General features: G+C 41.6%; 1 protein-coding gene across 2 annotated transcripts in view; it reads right to left on the bottom strand.

The window, feature by feature from the left end:
* The window catches only part of STON2 (stonin 2), a 134,706-nt gene that overhangs the window by 66,404 nt on the left and 45,389 nt on the right, over positions 1–22,913 (bottom strand). For both annotated transcript variants that reach the window (XM_046647857.1, XM_046647858.1), the window contains exon 4: positions 16,313–16,510. In XM_046647857.1, coding sequence (XP_046503813.1) covers positions 16,313–16,510 — 198 coding nt within the window. The remainder of the gene's footprint in view (positions 1–16,312; positions 16,511–22,913) is intronic.

Here is a 22,913-nt window from a genome sequence, read left to right on the forward strand (position 1 = left end):
TCACATAACAATACAATGGAACACTACTCATCAACAGAAAGGAATGATACATGCAACGTGGATGAATCCCAAAGCAACTATGCTGACCGAAAGAAGCCAAATTAGAGACCCTACCCCATATTCCCATTCATACAAAATTCTTGAAAATGCAAACGAATCTGTGTAGGCAGAGAAGTATGTGCCTAGGATGGGAGGTGGAGGGGACAGTGAGAATGGGAGGATTACAAATGGGCACCAGGAACCATTGGGAGTGGTGGATATGTTCATCATCTTGATTATCGTGATGACTTCATAGGTGTATACATGTGTCAGAACTCATCAAACTGTACACTTTAAATATGTGCAGTTTATTGTGTCTATTATACTTCAGTAAAGCTGGGGGAAAACACAAACAGGGCCCCTATGATCAGGTGAGATAAGCACTATAAATCTCTGTAACTTTCGTGCCACAGATTTCTCGTGTTCATGAACATTTGTGTTTCCTGCTCTCTGGGCACACAGCTAGAACACATTTTCCAGCCTCTCTGGCAGTAAGGTGTGGCCAGGCCCTGAGTTCTGGACAACAGAACGTGCACCTCCATGTCGCACCCAGCACCTGAAAGGAGGAGACTCTGAGGACACAGCGTAGCTGGGGTCCCTGAACTCTGGAGGACCACGCCCTGTCACCAACCTGCTCTGACAGTGGTGTGAATGAGAAATTAACATGAACTGTGTTGAGCCACTGAAATCTTGGAGTTGTTAGAGTAGTTAGCCTCCTAGACAACGACATTATATAAATTATTTAAATATTATTTATATAGCAATATATAATATAAAGTTTATTAAATATATAATTTAAAGTATATCATTAATATGTATTATATAACACATATTAATATATTAATTGGTATATTAATATGCCTAACACCAATATTAACATTGGTAGCAGAACAGAAGGCAAATCACTGAAACTTGGTAAGTCTTAGTTTCCTTCTCTGTGAACAGGGAAAACATCTTTCTGCTTATCTCACAAGCTGAAATAAAGCATGTATAAAATTATGTATTTGAAAGCTTTTTGAAAACAAGTGGGTTTTCCACCTAAAACATAATTTCAAAACTGCTCTTACAAATGTCTGTATCTGATTTCCTTAGTTGAAGTTCACGTTTTTACTTCCAGTGAGGACCACGTGACTTTTCCTTGTTCCGAGTCAGAAGGAACGTATTCTTAGTTTCAGCAACTGCCTCATATTTGACGTGATCTGAAAACCATTCCTTGGGACAGTTCTTTTGGCCTAAATGGGAGATGGTTCGGTGGATATATTCACATGTAAATTCATAGATAATGGATACATTTTTTAAAGTGAAAGTACTATCAGCTATTCTTCATGTTAGGGGCTTCATTTATGTTTTCTCATTTTCTAAGCTTTTTTCCAAGGTCTGGCCCTGAATTCTATTTCTGGAGAGTCACAAGGGAAGTGAAGCCAGACAGATGTATTGATAACCCATCACTTCTGGAAAGGGAGCCTCAAAGTGTGTTAATTTGGTAGCAATTCAGGAGCAGCAATGAGAGCAACTGGGTGTGTATGGCACACATACACCCCCACTCACAGAACTCCAGTGCACTCCCGGGATTTCTTTCAGACCCTTCTGGGTAGCGCTACTGTGCATACAATAACAAAGGGTCTGCCAATGTCACATTTAAAGTGCCTGAAGTCAGACACCTTCAATGAATGTCACCTCTTCATTTCGGAAGTAGTCACCTTAATCTAAATTATGCCACAGTAACAGATAACCTGAGAATCTCGGTGGCTTACAATTACAAAGATTTATTTCCCCCATTGCATCCATCAATAGTTCGCTGCAGCTCTGTTCCACGTCTTCATTCCAGGTCCCAGACCAGAAGAGCAGCTCCTTTCTAGAATATCAGACTCATCCAGAGCATTCAAGGGCACTGCCATAAGAGGTTAGGCGCAAGCTCACATAGCATGTCTAAGTATTTAAGAATGTATAGCCCAAGGCAAAAACTGTTAAATAAAGTATGTCCTATCCTCCTTGACCAAACAACCCAGAAAGCCAAGATGGACTCGCAACTTTTTGGACTCCTTGGAGTTCCACCCCGCTCCATCCTGCACTTTGAAGGCTACCCCTGTCCACATGTCCAAGCTCTATTCCCAGCCCCTGCAGGCCTAGGGGTACACACACAGCAGCGCAGGCTGCACTTTGGTGCACAGCTCCAGGAAGAGGCCAGGAAGTGGGCCTGCAGCTGTCCAGGCAAAGGATTCTGGAGTCCTGAGTATACACACCGAGGTCTCAGAAGTGAGGCAGGGGGGAAAATGAAGCCAGAAGAGCACCAGAATAGAGTCCAAGCCAGGGTCTGAGGATGGCCTGTAGGGCAGTATGGGTGACTCTGACAAAAGGAAAAAGGAGTGGTGGTGGGAGCACATGGAAATCTATGCCAGAAGTGTCACTTCTCCCTGCATTTCACTGGCCAAAAGGCAAGTCACATGGCCAAACCTGATGTCAATGGGGCAAGAACATCATCCTGTTGTAAGGGGGGGGCCTACATCATAGGGAGGAACAGAGAATGTTTTGACCAGTAATATAATCTTCTTTCCTTAGACACTAGGACTGAGGGTTTAGGAAGGAGGAGAAAAATCTAGGAGTTGAAAATAAAGACTAACAGCTCCCAACTGGTTGCTTTCTAAAGGCAGTGAAATGACATGGTGCCTTGCAAATAGCAGACACTCAGTGAAGAGGGGGAACTCGATTGAAATATGCCAAAGTGGAAAATGCCCCCACATTCCCAGCATCCTCTGCAGGGAAAGGACAATTACTTGGCAAAGGGAAAGCAGTAAGTCTCCTGGGATACACTCTGGCTGAAACTAATAATGTGTTGCTTGAGGCAACCAATTTGTACAAACAAACCAATCCTGAGGAGGAGGGGGGAGGCAACTCATGAAAGTGCTCCCTCCCCCTACCCAGCCCTCCCTCCCACCTCTTCTCAGGAAAGCTTTTCTCCCTAATTCCAATTCTGCAGAAAAATGCCATAGACACACGTGGTTTCATGTTGAGTGATCCCACCTGCCAGTCAATGAGTATGGAAAGAAGAAAAGAAACTGCCTTTCTGTAAAGGCGGTTTACAAAAACTAGCCAAGGACATAAAATAGAACTTCTTTTGGGTTCGATTTAGCTGTTTTTCCACAACTTCAAAAAATTTTCTTTCCACAGAGTAAGTCCTAGCTCTAAAATAAAAGGAATTCTGAAAACTACATTATATTGCTATCGTCATAATAGCTATTCCTTATTATATTCCAGGAACTTTGTGTACCTGGTCTCATTTACCCCTCAAACCTACAATCTCAGTATTACCATTATTATTTCCATTCTACAGTTGAGGAAACTAAAGGTCACTGAGGTTAAATAATTTGCAAAATATCACAGAGCAGGGGAGCAGCAGAGCTGTTGTTTGGTCGGTCAAACTCAGAGGACTATGGTTTTCCATTACACTATATCTGCTTCCTGCAAAGAATAAGCACTAGCATTATGCCAGTAACAAGTTAAAGATAAGTACATGACAGCAATATTGGAAATACTAGCCCCCTCCCAAAGCAAACAGGCCAGCAGTCACCCCCCCAAACAAACAGACCAGCCCCACACCAACACAGCTATCATAAAAGAAACTTTAAAATAGCTCCAGTAATGTATTTAATTTTCAAAATGGAAATATTTCATTCTCATTTTTTCTGATTTTTAGGGTGATCTATGATTATTATAAATAATTCAGATCCTATAGACATAAACACAGTAAGGAATGAAAGTCCTCCACCCTGAGATAACCAATAGTAACAGTTTGGGATATAAGCTATTAAATTTTTTTCTATATATTTAGAAATATACATATATACTAACATAGCAAAACTATATATAGGCCAATACGGCAAAATGATTATACGTTCTATTCCAGAACCTACCTTTCTCAATTAACAATATAATTGGGACACTTTCCATGGCAGTATAGTATTCCATTTTATTTGACATTTGGGTTTTGTTTGCTTTTGCTAATGTAAACAATGCTGCATTGCACACACAGGCACATGTCTTAGTTATTTCCTTGGGATAAACTAATTTTTAAAGAGTGTGACATTTAAACTGACACCCATGGATAGAATGCCCTCCTCAAAGGTCCTTCCACATCCTTGTATGCAAATTCGCAACTCTGCACTCCCAACACAAGATCCTTTCAATCATTTAAACTTTACCAAGCTGATGGACATTACTGTTTAATCTGCACACCTGATTATGGGGGTTAATCATCTTTTCACGTCACTCTTTGCATTTCCTCTTTAGTGAACTAACTTATTTACTTTTGAATTAGCATGTCAACCAATGAGCCCAGCAGGATAACCAGCCCCTTGGTGAACCAGCCAGTCGTTCCATAGATCAGCAGGTGAAAAGGCTGAGTGAGCGTTCATTAAGCACAAACAACTCCTTTCTCCTTACCATAGCTGTGGGAAGTAGGCTGTGTCAGATCCAAAATCCAGTCTCTATAGCAAGTGGCACTACTAGTGACGGCTCCAGAAAGACTATATAGGGCGGGTTTATAATGTCAATCTGCCTATCTTGAGCAGGCAAGGGAGAAGACGTCTACATTGTGTTTGCATACTGTTATAGGCTGAATTGTGTATCCCCAAAATTCATATGTTGAAATGCTAACCCCCAGGATCTCAGTCTGTGACTGTATTTGGAGATGGGGTCTTTAAAGAGGTAGTTAAGTTAAAACAAGGTCATTAGGGTGGGCCCTAATCCAGTATGACCATCCTTATAAGAAGAGATCAGGACACAGACACCCACAGAGGCAAGATCATGTGAAGAAACAGGAGAGAGGCTTCAGAAGAAACCAACTCTGCTGATAACCTTGATCCTGAACTTCCAGCCTCCAGAATTGTGAGGAAATAAATTTCTGTCCTTTAAGCCAGCCAGTCCGTGATACTTTGTTACGGCAGCCCTAACAAAGTAATGCACACAGCACTCCACATATGACTAAGGAAAAGTCAGTTGTTCATTTCACAGCAAAAGAGCCGAGGAGCACCCTTGGTATTCACACTGGAAAAGGTCTGACATCTTGTCAACGTTTATAACCCTGTGTATAGCACTTCTCTGTGTTTCCACATGAACCACAACATGGTAACATGAATTTGTTCTTGAGGCTCACGGCAGAGGTGAATTCTACCAAAGACAGCTGCCCTGTTACAATAGCATGATCTGTTTCTTCAGTCTACCCAAGATTAAGTTGTGAATTCATTCTCTCTCTTGAAGCAAACATGAAAAGTTAATTCCCATTTTTTAAGAAAGCCTATATTAATGTAACATTAACAAAGAAGCTTTTTAAGCTCTGCGTAACTTGAGAGTGGAAGGAAGAGATACCCCTGAGGTGAAGTCAGGTGGGTGAGAACACATCTCTAAGAAGAGGGCCTGCAGCTCACTGCCAAAGAGCCCCAGAGAGAATTACAGAGCCCAGACCCGGCTCCACCCAGACTTCAGGCCAGGAAAAGAGATGTATGATCTAAAATACATTCGCTTGAAAGTTAAGAGACTTTCTATACCCACATCTCATTAAGGTGTCAAACTTATTATTAAGGAAAAAAAAGTTTTCTTGGATCTGAGGGCTTCCATTTCCATTGGCTCCACTGCTTTTAACTTTTTCATGAGTGAACTGAACCCTCAAGAAAGAGGATCCATTATTTAATTCAGCGAAAAAAAAAAAAAGAAAGAGAGCAGATGAAACATTCAGAGAGGAATGAAATGAAAAATAAGCAGTTGTTCCTGGCCAATCTCTTAGGTTTTGAAATGACTCACAGAATGGGTGGTCTGGTTCTGCTGCTAATACTTTCTAGGCCTTGGTTTTCTCACCCATAAAATAGGAGAAATTCTACTAAATAATCTTTAAATATCTTACCTTAAAGGTCTGTGATAGTTCAAGAATCCAGACCAATCACTATGATCCTAAACCAAATAAGAAGACATCTATTTCCAGAAGCTTCAGGGCTAATGACAATAAACACTTGAGAGGGCGCTACATGCCAGCTACTGTGGTTTGAGCACTTTATGCCCGCTGATATTTTGTTGAGGTTGAGTTAACATGTTATTATCTAAAAAAAGCATAGCTCATAATTCTCTTTGAAGCCTGACTTTGCTGGGTGTTGAATGGTTTGTGCAAGAGCTTTAGTGAGCAATTTCTAATCTTATTTAAATCAGTAGTGTTTCATCATTCACTTGGAAAGCCACTTCAAGTGGAAGACACTATCCTCCACAGGGGAATTTGATGACTATTCTAAAAGCCCCCTATATTTAAAATAGTAAAATAATTCACAATTACAACCAGAGGAACTCATTTCTATTTTTCTCAATTCTTTTTCTAGACTTGAGGACTTGAGACCAAGGTAATTTGAGGCAAGCTTTTATTTTTTTCTGAGGTGAGCGGCAAGGGCATAATGCTGATGCAATGTCACAAAAAGGGGAGATGTAACTAAAAACATTCACTGGACATGTCCTTAGTTCCGGGCATTTTGCTGGAGACCAGACTGTGGGGAGAATCCAAATATGAAAACATCATTGTTGTCCTGGAGGACTTGACTTTAGTAGAGAGATGATTTCCATGCAAACAACCCTCCTACCAAAGGAAGAGTAGGTGGCCCAGGGACCATGACCTAGAGTTCAACTCCAGAGACAACCTGCTCAAGGCAGCTTACTCTGAATGCCCAGTCTTTCTGACCACACTTCGTACAAAGTAAGCACTTTGTGTGAGAAAACATCAAGTGAATTTCATCTTAATAGTAGAACTTTGTCATGTGGGAAAAAAAGGGAGTTATTCAGGGTAAAAAGCAACAGTAGAGGCAGAGAGATGGAACATTTTGAAGCATAATGGACGGAATAGAGTGATTGGGATTCTGTCCATTCTAAACACGAAATGTCTTTTGAATCTGTTCAGTTTCCTCTAACCTAGTCCAGGCCACCATCGAGGTTACTGGATGACTGCCTCACCCTCTACCTGGTGTGAGCCTCTCTCGCCCCATCCCCTCCACACTCCACATCTGATCATGTCATTCCTTCCCCGGCTTAAAACCTTTAATGGTTCTCTGCTAATTTCAAACTCCATAAGAGAGTTTGCCCCCAAGGTCCTGTATGTTCTGCCCCTTCCTAGAGTCCAGGCTCTTGCACTCTCCAATATGGAGTCACTAGCTACATGTGGCTATTTACATTGAAAATAATTAAACTTAAAAATTAAATTCTTCAGTCACACTAGTCACATTTCAAGTGCTCATTAGCTACGTGTGGCTAATGGCACTACCATCTTGAACAGCACAGATACAGCAAGTACCTCCATCATCAGAGAAAGTACCGTTGTACGGCCCTGGCTGGACAAATCTCTTATCATTCCTAGGATGAACAATATCTTTTAGTCAAATTGAGGTGCTTTCAGTTATTTGAACTTCCACTGTTTTCTGTGACTTTTGGGATTTTGAAAATGTTCCCTCAACCTCAGCTAGCAGTTCCTGGTTCTGAAGTCAACTTTCTGGGGATCCTTCCCTAGACCACAGGTCTAGGAGCAGCCCCCCTCGGCTGTGTCCCTGGAACGCTCTCGGCCTGCCCTATCAGAGCACCTCTCTCACTCCATCTAACTGCCCTGACTTCCTCTCAAATATTCGTACAGCCCCTAATAGATGCAAACTGTTGAAGGCTGAGACCATGTCTATCTTGCTCACCATGAGACAGTCAGTCCTAGCCTAGTGGCTGGTACATAGTAAGTCCTCATTTGTTGAATGAATGAATCAACTGGGGTTAAATCGGAGCAGTCTGTGCTTCATTGTGCAAGCGCCAGGGAGTCACCATAGCAGAGGTTCTTAACCATTTTTGTGCCATAGACTCTTTATCAGTGTAGTGAGGCCTAGGGTCTCCCCAGGCCAATATATTAAATGCATGAACAAGTACATAGGACTTAGAAACTATCTATATTGAAATACTTATCAAATACTAAAAACCAACTTCACAATTTTTTGATATAGTAATCTGTACTTTTTTTATCAACCATTAATACAGCCAATAACTACCATGATTTCCAAGTGGCAATGACATAAACGATATCCTGAGATATCTGTCACAACTACAGTGTACTATGGAAACACCTGGGATTTCTGCTGATGATTAAGCAGGAGGTACTGCTAATACTACTGTGGTTTGTTGCCTCCATCCATAATTGAGGGAAATGCTCATTTCACTAACCTCCCTAGAGGTTAGCAATAATAAAGACATCAATCAGCCAAGTTCATGGACCCTCTGGATTCTAAGTGGTGCCAAACATCTAATTTTAATCACCTGTTTGGAACTGGAAAAACTTAGTATCTTAAATTCTGCCCTATGGCCTTGGGTGCGGAGAAGCGGTCCTTCCAGAGAGCTCAGCCACAGGAGGGGCAGAGCTGGAGAGCATTGACAAGCCTGGGCAGCAATCCTAATTTTGTCACTTAACTAATGTGTGACTCTGGGCACTGCGTTGCCATCTGTAAAAGGGGGATCAGAACACTAAAAAGAATACAATAGAAGGTAATCAATAAGAGGCATACTAGTTGTCACTTCCTCTTCAGGACTAGGGCATTAGCAGTTCTAAAAAGGAATGTAAAATCTCTGGTTGGAGGCCACAGGTTTTATTAAGTGGTTCCACAATACCTAGTTTAAATTATCCATTTGGAACAGAACATCTTAAACTCTGCTGCTCTTTCTCAGATTTTGCTCCACGCAAATGGCTCAATAACCACAAGAACCTACTTAATGTCACAGAAAAGCTTTTTCCAACTCACCTTCTTTGCACTCTCTGTGGTAAATAAATAGGGAAGGAAAATATGGCTGCTTTGGTCAAAGAATGTATAGGGTGAGATTCTGAGCTACCCAAACTTAGAGAGCACCTCAGCGCTGCACTCACACATTAACAATTTTTTTAAGAAGAGGAAAACAAAATGAATGGAGACTGCCGGATAATTGCTACCATTTGAAAACACAGAAAAAGAGTCTTATTTCCACACTATCTGCACCTATTTGTAACTTTTTAAATTCTTCCCCATCATGAAGTTATCTTTCAGTTAGCAAATACCCCTAAGCCCAGGTAAATGGGAGAATAGGATTGGGAAGGAGGGTTCTCCAGCCCTACATCAGAATAGTTAAATTATTCCACAAAGGTCCACTGTGTAATTTCAATGTGCCAGGCAGCGTGCTGGGAATATAAAATGAAGATGATGTCGTTCCTGCTTCCAAGAAGGGCTCAGTCTAGTGGGGACTCCTAACGAGGCACTGCCATCCAGTGAGATAAGCTCATAAGGGAGGTTTGTACATAGCTCCCACGGAATGCAGACAAGGCAGCACTGGGTCTGCGGAAAGCCCTCTAAGACAGCTTCCCACAACTCACCGCGTTCACAAACACCAGCTCCTCAAGATACCAAACATCAGCTCCTCAAGATACCAAACACCAGGTGGGTGAGCTGAGGAGACTTAGGTTGAATCCCAACATAGCCTTTTTACCTGTGTGGCTTTGGCCAAATCCTTTCACCTCTTTAGCCATTGTTTCTGCATCCATAAAATGGGATAGTAATATCTACATTTAAGATTGTGAAGGTTAAATGAGACGTGCGTGTGTGCGTGTGTATGTGTGTCACACATTCCCGGCACACAACAGATGTTCTATACATAAAAATTCTTTGAATGGCAAAAAAAATCTTTTTGCTGATTATCATTTCTTCATAGGCAGATATCATATAACTTACACATTCGCAACGAATGGTACAATACCAGTTTTACTCAATAAATAGTTGAGAAACTCTCAACTGAGAAACAAATAGCTGAGAAACCTTTGAACTTCTCTGGAGAAACTTTCAAAGAAAGAAATCATTCGAGTTTCGGGGTTGTTTTACTAACTAAAATTCAAAGCGTCCAACCAATGGAAACAAGAATATCAAGGACCCCGGGCATCCTAAGAACAGAAATGAGGCCAAATTTATATTTGTCAACGAAAGAGGAAAAAAATGTAATTTGTTTAAAAAATCTATGTCCTACTCTTCCTCAACTGTGGAGACTGCTGAGGAGGCTGAGGAGCCTGTTGTTGAGGAAGAGTATGAATATCACTGAAATTTGTAGCTAGGGGAAAGAATTTTTTTTGAAAGTAAACTTATTTTTGTCTTCCAACCAAAATATATTCAAGGCCAAAGAAAATCATAAAATACAAATGTGCCTTAAGAATAATAAACATCCCCTATAGGGGCCGGCCCAGTGGCTCAGTGGTTAAGTGCACACATTCCACTTCGGCAGCCCAGGGTTTGCCAGTTAGGATCCCAGGTGCAGACGCGGCACCACTTGGCACGCCATGCTGTGTAGGTGTCTCACATATAAAGTAGAGGAAGATGGGCACGGATGTTAGCTCAGGGCCAGTCTTCCTCAGCAAAAAAGAGGAGGATTGGTGGCAGATGTTAGCTCAAGGCTAATCTTCCTCAAGAAAAAAAAAACGAAAACAAAAATCCCCTGTAACCCCATCACGCACAGTGATAATTACTGTTTACTGGGAGTTTGGGTCCCTGATTTTGGTCTAGTGCTCTATCAGCTGCAGCAGGATTATGAGAAAACAGGCAACAGAGAAACATGTTACATCTAGTAAAGAGATATACATGATGTTCTCATACCATTCTTAACCAAGAATGACAAGAGAAACTTTCTGAGATCTCACGTCCATAGCTTTGTACCCAACATAAACACTTGTTTCTGAGAAAAAAATGAGTCCAAAGTCACTGGGGCTATCCTTCTACTCTGGCAGAATTTCACTGATCAGTTAAATGCCAATGAATCAAGAACATCTGGTCTACATTTGTTTTAAAGCCCATGTGGGTTTAAATACAAAGAAACTTTGGCAAAATGTAGTCTTGGGTTTGCTGAATCTGGGGGGTGGGAAGGAAGGCCAAGAGGCACAGCAGAGCATGAGATGAAGTAAGGCTAACTTTGCAAATTCAGGAAAGTTCATCAAAATATTTCTTTCTGGTTTCTCTGGTTTCCCAACACTTTAGCAATGGCATGTACTTCCAAGTCAAATTTGCCAATTTATGTGTGTTTGCATTTCCGTACCTTGGGATCTGACCAGGTGACCAGGTAGGCAGTATGAGTCAATGGAAGACTAAACTTATTTATATATTAAAATATAATAGATAAAATATAAAGATTAAGATATAAAAATATAAAGATATAAAATATAAAGATATAAAGATAAAATACAATAGATAAAATATAAAGATAAATTATACATATATGTAGATACATATATATAATTTCAGGATTTCCAAAGTCTTTAAGAAGCTAATACATGTTATGAATCTCCAACAGCGGGGGAGTGTCAAGACCTAACACATTGGCCCCCAGCATCCTGGTTTTTCCTGGGCTGCTGCATAGGACACACATGGGAGAAATGCTGGACTTTTAAACCCAAATGGGGTACAGATGTCTGGCCACCTGCAATCTCACTCCTTTCATTCAAGGATCCATTCAACAGTCAATTATTAAACACCTGCTATGTGCTTCACCCAGTCTTGACATTCCTCAGTTTGCACATGTGCCTGAGCATTCTAATCCCACACTTAAATCTACACTTTTCCTGTGCTTAAAAGAAAACCAAAATGGAAGCGACCACTTAACGGTAGCTTGTGCTACTGCAAACATTTCTGTGTTTTTTCTCTTCCCGGTTGCAAGGACTTCAAAGGCAGAAGGTTTCTTTTTATTCCCCCAAACCTCTTACTGTTTCTCAACCCATATAAAACTAGCGGCCTTACAGAGCTGCTCTGACTGGTGAAGGTGACAGGGTGTGCCCATCTCTAGGGAAAGGGGCCCTGGGAGGTCAGGAGTGAGAGAGGAAGCGAGTCTTATTGGGATCTTGGTTATTCCCAGTTCTGCCACGTATACTGGAGAGCTGAACGCTGAGCACACACAACGCTGCTCTCCAGCTCTGCACCACACCCTGTGATTTAACCAAGGTGAGGGGATGGGTTGCCTTCCTCCTCCTAATCATCCCCTCGGTGAGAAAATGAGAAGAAAGTGTAGGCTGATCATAGCGTCTTTCCCTCCACAATTATGCTGGGAATCGAGATGGCCCTGTGGGGCTGCCCAATCCCTGCAGAACTCCTGCCCTGATGACAGGGAGGGGGCTGCTGCTTGCTGCGGCCTAGCACAGAGAAGGGGGCAAAGGCAAACAGCCTGGGCCTGGGCCACCAGAATCCTGTCCACACAGGAGATGAATCACAGCCCTCCTGCCCCAGCCGCATCCTCACACGGCGCTGCCAGGGGGAGCTGGGCCAGCTGGGCTGGGCTGAGGGAGCCCCTGACGGAGGCCACAATTCTGCAGACCCTCTTCACCCCTACTTCCCTCCACAGTGCTAAAAGGCATGGGGGGGGGCAGATAAATGACAAAAGTCTCCCCAATTCAGTTCCTCCCAAGGACCCTCAAGCCCTTGGCACTGAAACCAATCACACGAGACTTGCCCCAGCGCCTCTGCATTTACCTGTGGCTTGCTGCTGAGAACTGCAAAGCCCTTCTCGGATCCCATCCCAGCACGTATATAGTTTACAGACCTCTTTGGGGCAATAAAGGAGCAGGCAGTAATGATCCTTATTTCCCATATCAAAGGGAAATGAGGCACGGAGCTATTCAATTAGGAATAAATGTTTTTATTCCTACAGCACTTTGTACGAAGCACCTTCACACATACCCTGTCACCCTGCCTGGGCAGGGCCGCTCAGCCCCATTTCACAGAGGAGAAGGGGAAGCTCTGGGGAGATCACATGCCCAGAGGAGGCAGAGACAGATGAGAATCTGCCCTGAAGCCTCACAGGGATTCAGTTTACACTGACTGAGCGGTCGTCCAGCCTCGAAGGAGGGCTCTCCCAGAGGCTGGCCACTGCCTCAGGCCAGGTGCCAGGCAGAGGACAGAGAGTCACCTGGCTGGGGGGTTTTCCAGTGTGTAGAGATTTCTTAGAAGCTCTCAATAGCTCAACTGAAAGCATTTATAAATGCCCCACTGCTGGGGTAGACAGATAAATGCCAGCAGCTCAGAAACACTTGGTCATTCTCCTAAACCTTGTTTTTCCTTATCCACCTTCTATCCTGGGATCCAGGATGAGTTAAAGGGTTTTCAAAGCCAGAACTTCACCCTGACTGCACAGGTCAGGATGATCAAGAAGAGCCTCATGCGGTTCCCACAGCTGGGGCCATATCCAGACCCTGTCCACACAGCCTCGGGACCTGCTCTCTGAGCCACTCACCCCACTGTCTCTCATTTTCCCAGGGCCCTGGAGGCACACTGCTCGCCACCTCTTGGCCTAGAAGAGCGGGTGGAGGTGAGATGCGAAGGAAGACTGTTCCATCGGAAGCAGATGGAGGCATTCCCTCGCACCTGGGCCACCCTGGGCCCTTGCCGAATTACTAAAGAAATAGGAGATTTCTTTTCAAAATGCAGTGTCCAGAAATCTGTTTACATAATACAATACTATGGGCCCATAGCCATTCTCTGTAAGCTCTCACATCTGTTAAGGAAACATGAGCTATATCCTCAAGCTCTGATTGCTACACATTTAAAATCCCTTTGATCCTATTTAAGTTAAAAAATAACCCCCCAAAAATAGCCCCCAAGGCAATATTTGTAGATATATTTACATGCATCCTCTGTACCTATCTGTACAGAAAGTCTGGAAGGTAACACAGTAACCAATCACCACGATGACGCAGGGGTACTAGCAGGTTTAGGAACCACTGGAAAAGGCTTTGGAACTCAGATTGAAACCCAGGTTCACCCATTTCTTAGTGGTGTTCTCTCAGACAAGGTTCTTAACCTTCCACAGGGGGAAATGGGGTGAATGGCACCTGCCTGGCAGGACTGTTGTGAAGGCCAGAGATAATACCCATCAGATGCTGGCCTACGGTACACATGCGGTAAGAGCTGGCTATGATGGTTACTACTTCGGCAAAAGAGGACAGCTGCCAAAATGCCGTACCTCTAGCCTCCCTGTAGCCATAGAAACTGCCTCCTGCTGAAGGAGAGAACTAAGAGCATCACTCATAATTCTCTAGTCCTGGTTTTGCATTTGAGTCTCTGAAATGACCCCAGCCCAGAGGCCATTTAGTTCCTCGTGGAGACTAAAGTATTCTCCATTTGCTTCACCACCACCCCTCACCCCAAATCCATTCTCCACCTGCTCTGTAGCCTGGTGGCTGACCTCTGTGGGCAGCCCTCCCCCCACACAGGGCTCTGTGCCCTTTGCCTTCCGGTTGGGATCTGCCGATGGGCAGCACCAGCACAAGATCCTGGTATTTATTCCCCCTCTCTCCCCACTTTGCCAAATCTCTGGCAGTGGCTCTGTCCTTTCTGCAGCCACAGCACCTGTGGGGCAGCCCCACCTCCATGATTCTAGCTCTTGCTGCCTCTGTCAGCAGTCCTTTCATTAAACTGTCTTCAGATCAACGCTTTGGAGGGTACCATCTGCTTCCTGCCAGGACCCTGACCAAAACAACAGGGGAGGAAGCTTTCCCAATGAGAACTGCAACACTGTTAGAAAAGGGAGATACTAAAAATAATCATAAGCTTTGGAGACAGATTAATAATAATGTCCAGTTCAGGCTAGGACTCTGATTTTCATCATTTGAATCTCAAGGAATTCAAGCAATTTTCACCTAAGTGGAGAGGCCACTGAAAAAGCAGCCTGAGCCTAGAGATCTTGGCTTTTCCTATAGCAAGGAAGAATAAGCAATAAGAAGCTCTCTAAAGCAATAAGAATCCTGGGGCAGGAGAGGGAAGAAATTGCATCCTCGATGATCACTTATTCCATCAGGCATTGTATAAATTGTTCTCCATAAATTGTCTCACTTGGACATGGTATCAATTTGGTGAGGTAAGTAATATCATTATCCTCATTTTGCAGATGAAGAAACTGAGTCATAAAGATATTAAGGATCTTGCCCAGGGTCACGCAGCTGGTAAATGGCAGAACGAGGATTTGAACCTGAACAGTCTGACTCCACAGTCTGTGTGCTCTCAACCAATACATTATCTGCGTCCTCCAAGGGAAGGCCTGGCAAGGAGGTTGAGAGCAAGCAGAGGTGAGGGGGAGGCAAGCACAGCCTCTCTTCCTAACCGCCTCAGCTTCTGATGGTGTCTTCCCATCCATGAAATGCTCCTTATGGAGGAGATGAGGTCATGAGGGCATATTTCAGCCAGTTACTGGGATCATCAGCCACAGGGATCAACTAGAATTGAGACAGCATCTGTGAAAACAAAATGCTATAAAGAATTGTGACTTGTGAAGAGAGAGACTGTGATAAACTAGGATTCTTTGCAATATTATCAAATACCAAACCAAATCCTGTCTGAACCCTTTAGTCTGCAAGAGGGATCTCTCTTTCTACTTGTGGAATCCCCCAGTAGCACACAGCATGAGGGCAAATGTTACCCAAATTTGAAAAATGATCCAGAGACAAATCCTAACATTTTTGAGAAGGAAAAACAAATATTATTAAACACACTGGGTAATTTCATCCAGAGAGAAACTACCAGTAACTCCATCACTTTCAAAGGAAAACAATCTCTTAGACGAAATAACCAAAACACCAAGAACACACAACATCTTTCCAATGCCATCCTAAACCTAACCCATGATGCAGTGCTTGGTGACAGGCCCATAGTCTAATGGCAAAGCCAGCTGGCATTTCATCCTACACCTACGGGAAATTTAATAAATGAGACCACAGGATGTTACAGACCAAGGTATAGCTCAATTCAGGCACAGGAGAAAAAGCATTAACTGCAAAATAATTTGTAGTCTGGACACAGTGGCTGAGTCCTGATTCTCACTGACACATAACATTTGCTTTTTCTCTGCTTAAATCTACCTCCCTGTTGCTGAAGAGGGAAGACTGTGTGGGTGGTAGGATGAAAGATTCAGCCTTGTACATATTACATAGTTCAGTTATCCAAGGAGAAATAAACTGACAGAGAACAGTACCTGCACGGAACAGTAAGAAAATAACACATTAAGATATACTGTCAAATGGTTTCCCCATACTAATAATCTGCCAACCAATCAGCCAATCTGTGCACGTGCTTTTGCCCAGTGCAATTTTGAACCACTCTGGATTCTAGCTTTTTGACAAGATGACTACACCTGAATTTGTTCTTTAAACAAAGCAGGCTACAGAGATATTAAGAGTGGTAACAGGTCATCAAAAGTGATTTGCAAAGCCTTCTGGCTTGGTGCTCCATCTTACCAGTCGAGTCAGCCCCAGAAGCCCTGCCACTCATCTGCTCCTCAGCATGGATGAGCTGCAGGTCCGTGTATGAGGGGCCAAAACTGGGACTACTGGTGTCTTCAGAATGTGTGGTCCAGCTGCTCTCGGAGGTCAGAGGGCATCTCCCCAAGGAGTTGAAGGAAGGGCACATCCAGCAGGGCATAGTCAAAGGTAGGGCTGGGGATAGACCAAAAAACAAAAGCATGCAATATAAATAGTTGTACTTTGTTTATCTTTAGTGTTTGTCTTACTTTGATGTTGTTCAGATCCTATGAAATCTCAACAGCTGTACAAGTCAAAGAAGTATAGGAAGTACCACTCATGACACAGACAGAGAAAACTAATTGACCAAGAGCCCACGGTGAGTCAGTATGGAAACCAGTACTACAAGTAAGATCTCATGACCCGCAAATCAAACAAAATCTCACTAAAGACTAAAAGTGATTTTAGGCTCTACTTTTATTTCTAAACTTAGATTTCAGTTTCATCCTTACCCTTATATTTCCTCCCTTTTTTAGAAGGCAAACCATCTCAAGAAAATTCACCAATTTACACTGCAAAATTAAAGCCAGATTGGGTTAAGGGAAAGGGAAGATATGTGAATACGTATGTATCTGCAGATGAATGCAATATGCCTCTCCTTGCTTTGAGTCTGACTCTAGCTGGAGATTCTGCAGACCTTCACATATACAAATTGAGATTTACTAGGGCTGCTGATCTGCGATACAATGAAAGATATCTGTAAATGGGGAACGCACAGGGCATGGCTTTCTCTCCTTAACCCTGAGCACCAAATTCAGCCTTTCAAAACCACTGGAAAGTTTCTTTTTTAAAAATCAAGTTATGTTCCTAATTTGCCTTTAGTTAATTGCCTACCACATGGTTTCTCCATGGTGTTGCATAAGAACCTCATTGCAAATTTGCTGACAGGTACTAAAAACAAGTGCTGAAAAGAGTATGGACAGGGAAGAAGAAATAAAAAAGGGAGAAACTAGCAATTATTGAGTACCCATGAAATGTGAGACACTTTTACAAATGTTATCTCATTTCATCCAACAATCCTGAGAGGTGGGCAGTGGTCTTATTTGACACAGGGGGAAACAGACTCAGAGAGTCAAGCAGCTTGTCCAAGAAGATGGAGAGGCAGTTCTCCAGGACGGAGAATCAAAATTATAGCACGGGGTTAAGAAATAGGAAGGGAAAATTGAGATTTAAGAGGGAAAAAAGAATAAACAGCGGGGCTGGCCCCACAGCCAAGTGGTTGGGTTTGCGCACTCTGCTTCAGTGGCCCAGGTTTTTGCCAGTTTGGAACTTGGGCGTGGACATGGCAGAGCTCATCAAGCCACACTGGGGTGGCATCCCACATAGCAAAACCAGCGGCACTCACAACGAGAATCTACAACGACCTACTGGGGGGCTTTGGGGAGAAGAAGAAGAAGAAAACAAAAAGAAGACTGGCAACAGATGTTAGCTCAGGTGCCAATCTTTAAAAAAAAAAACACTCAAGAATAAATATCAATATTTGTGACATGGTATAAATATGAAACTATAGAGAATTTTCATTACATATTCCCTTAGGCATTTATAAGACATCTAGGTCTTTTCTCCGTCTGGAGTCCTCATGGCTCACATCCCCTTTTATTTAAAAATGTCACCCTTTCAGTAAGGTATTCCTGAGCTGTTCCCTCCAAAGATGCAAAGCGCCTTCTCTGTTTTATTTCTCCTTTGCATTATCACTGTCTACTGTATCACATATCCAGTGTCTTCTCCGCTAGAATTCAAGCTCCTTGTGGGGCAGGGACTTTTGTCCATTTGGTGCATTTCTGTACCCCATTCCTAGAATAGTGTCTGATGCAAGTAAGCACTCAATAAATATTTGTCGGTCACGTCAACAGAAGCACCACAAATGATTCCACAACAGTCTACATTAAACATAGACTGTTAAACTAAACCTTTACCTACAAAACGCCCACACAAACAAAAAGGAAATCGAAACTCTAAAAAAGAAGAAAAAACCAAAAAGCAAAGCTGTACTGGCAAAAGCTTATTATAGGACTGCCATTTCCTACAGTATACTGGATTAGACACTTTGAACTACTATGAAAATAAAATTAAAATATTAGATAAAATGTAAGAATATTATTTAAAATATATTACAGGAGGAGCAAGAAAGTAAAGACTTATCAGAGGACAAGTGAAATGGTAAGCAGAGCTCACAACCCGATTTTCACATCCTGAGTATTTTGAACAAACCAGGGAGACTCTTGAGTTTTTTAAATCTCGTGTGAAGCAGGCAAAGCGGAAAAAAACCTAGGACCAACCCAAGATGAGAAATCTAACAGAAGATCTGATGCATTAAGCTAGAATCCCCAAAGGGCTCAGTTAAGGGGCAAATTAGGAATAACCCGGACCCCCAAGCTAAAGATAGGAAAGAAAATGGTCTGCCTTAAGCCTGGGTGCCAGGTAGAGGAAAAAAAAATCTCCTGAGAATTTATAAGCACAAGCTGTCCCACAGAGGGGTTTGCAGCCAAAACTACTTGTGTGGTCTAAAAAACTTCCAGTATGAGAACTTAGCTGAAGTATTTCCAGGTTGGTAGTGGCCTCCAGCACCTGAGAAAAGCAAATGCTAATCCTTTCTGGAGAAAGACACCTTAAAACCAGCTTTCCCAGACAGAACGTTCCTCAGTTGATGCGCACATGGTAAAAAAAGAAAAAAAAAAAATCATGAAATACGTAAGAAATCAAGCTATCATGAACAAGAGCCAGAGAGCCAGCAAGGTGTGTATGGTGGGGGGTGGGGGGGGGGGAGGCAGGGAAGACGGGGAGCAGGATTCAAACAGAATCAGACCTGCAAAAAATTCAGACACTAGAATTATTAAGCAGAAAATATAAGTTTGTTTAACGAAATAAGAAGAAAAGAAATCAAAAATATGAGAAAGCAGCATGTAGAACTGAAAAGGAACTAAGTGAACATCTGGAGAAGAAAAAATACTGTAAATACAAAATTGATTGGATAGCATAGAGAGACAAGGAGATGAAATATGAAAGAGAGATTAAAATGCATGGAGGACAGAATGAGAAGGTCTCATAGGTATCTAATCTGAGTTCCTAATGAGAAGAGAGAGAGAATGGGAGACAATATGTAAAAAAATGTTGGCTGAGAATTTCCCAGAATGTATGAAAGATTTTATTTGTCAGATTAGAAATCCAGAGGTATCTCAAGGACAGTAACCAAAAATAACTCCACCAGCAGACATCAAAACTATATAAAGACAAAGACAAAGAGAAGATCTTAAAAGCCACCAAAGAGAAAATAAGATCACTTCCAAAGGGATGATGATTAGACTGCTACCACCTTCTCAACAGCAAGAGAAACCAATGCACACTTCAATGTGCTGACAGAAAATAACTACCAAATAGGACTGTCTGCTCAGTGAAGAGACCTTCAAAGAACAATGGTAAAATAAAGACAATTTAGACAAACAAAAACTACAACTGATCTAAAAGAAGGAAAGAAAAGTGAGAAAAGAAACATAAGACGATAGAAATAAAACTATATCAAGGGCTGGCCCCATGGCATCGTGGTTGAGTTCAGCACACTCCACTTTGGCAGCCCAGGTTCGCAGGTTTGGACCCCAGGTGTGGACCTATGCTGCTCATCAAGCCATGCTGTGGCAGCAACCCACATGCAAAATAGAGAAAAGATTGGCACAGTTAGCTCAGGGCCAATCTCCCTCACCAAAAAAAAAGAAAAACAAAAAAACCTGTATCAGTACTTAATAATAAATATAAATGGACTAAATTTCCAGTTAAGAGAAAAAGACTGTCAGGCTGAATAAAAAAATGAAACCAAATATGCCACTTACAAAAGACACATATAAAATACAAGGATTCATTGACCATGAAACTAGAGGGATGGGAAAGCCATACAAGACAAAATATGGAAAGAAACCTGATATATTATAGACTGTAGATAGACAAAGTAAAAAGCATTATTAGAGAGAGAGTATTACAAGAAAATGATAAAAATTTTAATTCATCAGAAATATATAATAATAATAATTATAAATTTGTATATATTTAATAACATAGCTTAAAATTATTAATGCAAACATTTACACAACTACAGAAAGTAAGAAATGTCTATCACCATACTGGGAGATTTTAAAATATACCTCTGTCACTAATGTATAGGTCAAACAGGCAAACAAATCAGCAAGGAAACAGAAGATAGATCAACAACAAAGTGAACAAGCTGATCTAATGGTTATACACAGAACACTGCACTCAACAGGTGAAGAATGCATATTCTTCACAGCCACACCTAAAACTTTTATGACAAATGACCACACACTAAGACATGAAGCAAGTTTTAACAAATTTCAAAAAAATGGGTATCACATGGACCATGAATACTGATCACAATACAATTAAATATCTAGTTATCTAAACCAGTTATCTACATAACCAGTATCCATTTATCTAAACTAGATACAAGACAATGTGAAAAATTTAGAAATTAAAAAACATACTTCTAAACGATTTATTGGGCAAAGAAGAAATCTTGACGACTATTAGAAAATATTCAGAACCAAACAATAACGAAAATACAGTATATGAAAACTTCCGGAATGCAGATAAGCAGTACTATCAGGGAAAGTTGTATTGCTTCTATTAGAAAAGAAAAACTTAAATTTAATACAATAAGCTTCTAACTTGTCAAGTTAGAAAAGGAGCAACAAAATAAACCAAAGAATGTTAGAGAGGAGGAAATAATCACAAAAAAATTATTGAAAATTTTAAAATACACATAGGTAAACGATTCTTTGAGAAGACTAATAGAATTGAAAAACTGTGAAGAAAAATCGAGAAAAAAATACACCACAAATAAAGAACAGTAACAATGAAAAAGGGTACATAATTACAAATGCTATATATATTAAGGAGGCAATGAGGGGAAATAATGAATGTCTTTCTACCAACACATTTGAAAATATAGATAAAATTGCAGAGGTCCTAGAAAAATATAACTTTTCAAAACTGATACAAAAAACAAGTTAAAAACCTGACTCAGGGGCCAGCCCTATGGCCGAGTGGTTAAGTTCACGCACTCTGCTTCAGCGGCCTGGGGGTCTGCCAGTTCAGGACCTGGGCGCGAACATGGCACCGTTCATCAGGCCATACTGAGGCGGCGTCCCACATGCCACAACTAGAAGCACCCACAACTAAAAAAAATATACAACTATGTACTGGGGCGATTTGGGGAGAAAAAGCAAAGAAAAAGAAGAAGAAGATTGGCAATAGTTGTTAGCTCAGGTGCCAATCTTAACTAAAAAACAAAAAAACCTGATTCATCCAATAACGATGAAATAAAATGAACCAGTCCTTAAAACCTTCCCCCAAGGAAAACGTCAGCCCAGGTAGTTTTACTGAAAAGCTCTACTAAACTTTAAAGGAAAAAAATATTTCAATCTTCCACTGACTGTTCCAGACTACAGAAAAAGAAAGACCACTCACCAACCCACTCTATGACATTAGCATTTCCTGACCTCAAAACCTGACAAAGTGCATCTCATTTATACTTAGATTCTCAAAAACGAGACTGACGGACCAATCTCAGTCACAGACATAGATATAAGAATCTCAAACAAATCATTATAGAAGAGAATCTAGTGATTTTTGAAAAGGATAAATCATGACTAAACTGAGTTTCTCTAACGACTGCAAGGTTGGTTAACACAGCGTGTCTCAACTTTTTTTCATTATGGCTCCTCTAAGGAGCGTTTTTCACTTTTTTTTCACCAATCACCCCCTTTCTTGAACCCCCCGCAAACACTGGCAGAATATCAGACTAGGAAACTGACATTAATACAATCCACCAATCTTATTCCTATTTCTCCAGTTTTACAGCTCTGTGTGTGTGCGTGAGACTTGAGTTCCATATAATGTTATTGGCGTGTAGGTTTGTGTATCCTCCACCACAGTCGAGACACAGAACAGTTCCCTCACCACAAGGATCCCTCACGCTGCCCTTTTATATCCACTCCCACCTCTTCCCTCAAGCCCTGTTCCTAATCCCTGGCAACCACTAATTTGTTTTTCATTTCTGTAAGTTTGTCATTTCAAGAATACTACATAAATGGAATCATGCAGTATGTAACCTTTTAGGATTGACTTTTATTACTCAGAAGAATGCCTCTGAGACTCAATGAAGTTGCTAAATGCATTAATACTTCATTCCTTTTTATTGCTGAGCAGTCTTGCACGGTAGTTTAACCATCTACTGGCTGAAGGACATCTGGGCTGTTTCCGGTTCCTAGCTATGAACATTCGTGTACAGGTTTTTATAGCAACATAAATTTCCATTTCTCTGGGATAAATGCCCAAGAGTGCAATTGCTGGGTCATACGGTAATTACATGGTTAGTTTTATAAGAAGCTGCCAGACTGTTTTCCAAAGTCATTGCCCCATTTTACATTCCCACCAGCACTCATGAGTGTCTCTTCATCCTCTTACAGGGTCTTTTGCAAAACAAAAGTTTTTAAAAGTTTTTAACCAGCAAGAAATATTTAGAAAATAA

Source organism: Equus quagga, chromosome 20 (genome assembly GCF_021613505.1).
Source record: "Equus quagga isolate Etosha38 chromosome 20, UCLA_HA_Equagga_1.0, whole genome shotgun sequence".
Taxonomy (NCBI): Eukaryota; Metazoa; Chordata; class Mammalia; order Perissodactyla; family Equidae; genus Equus; species Equus quagga.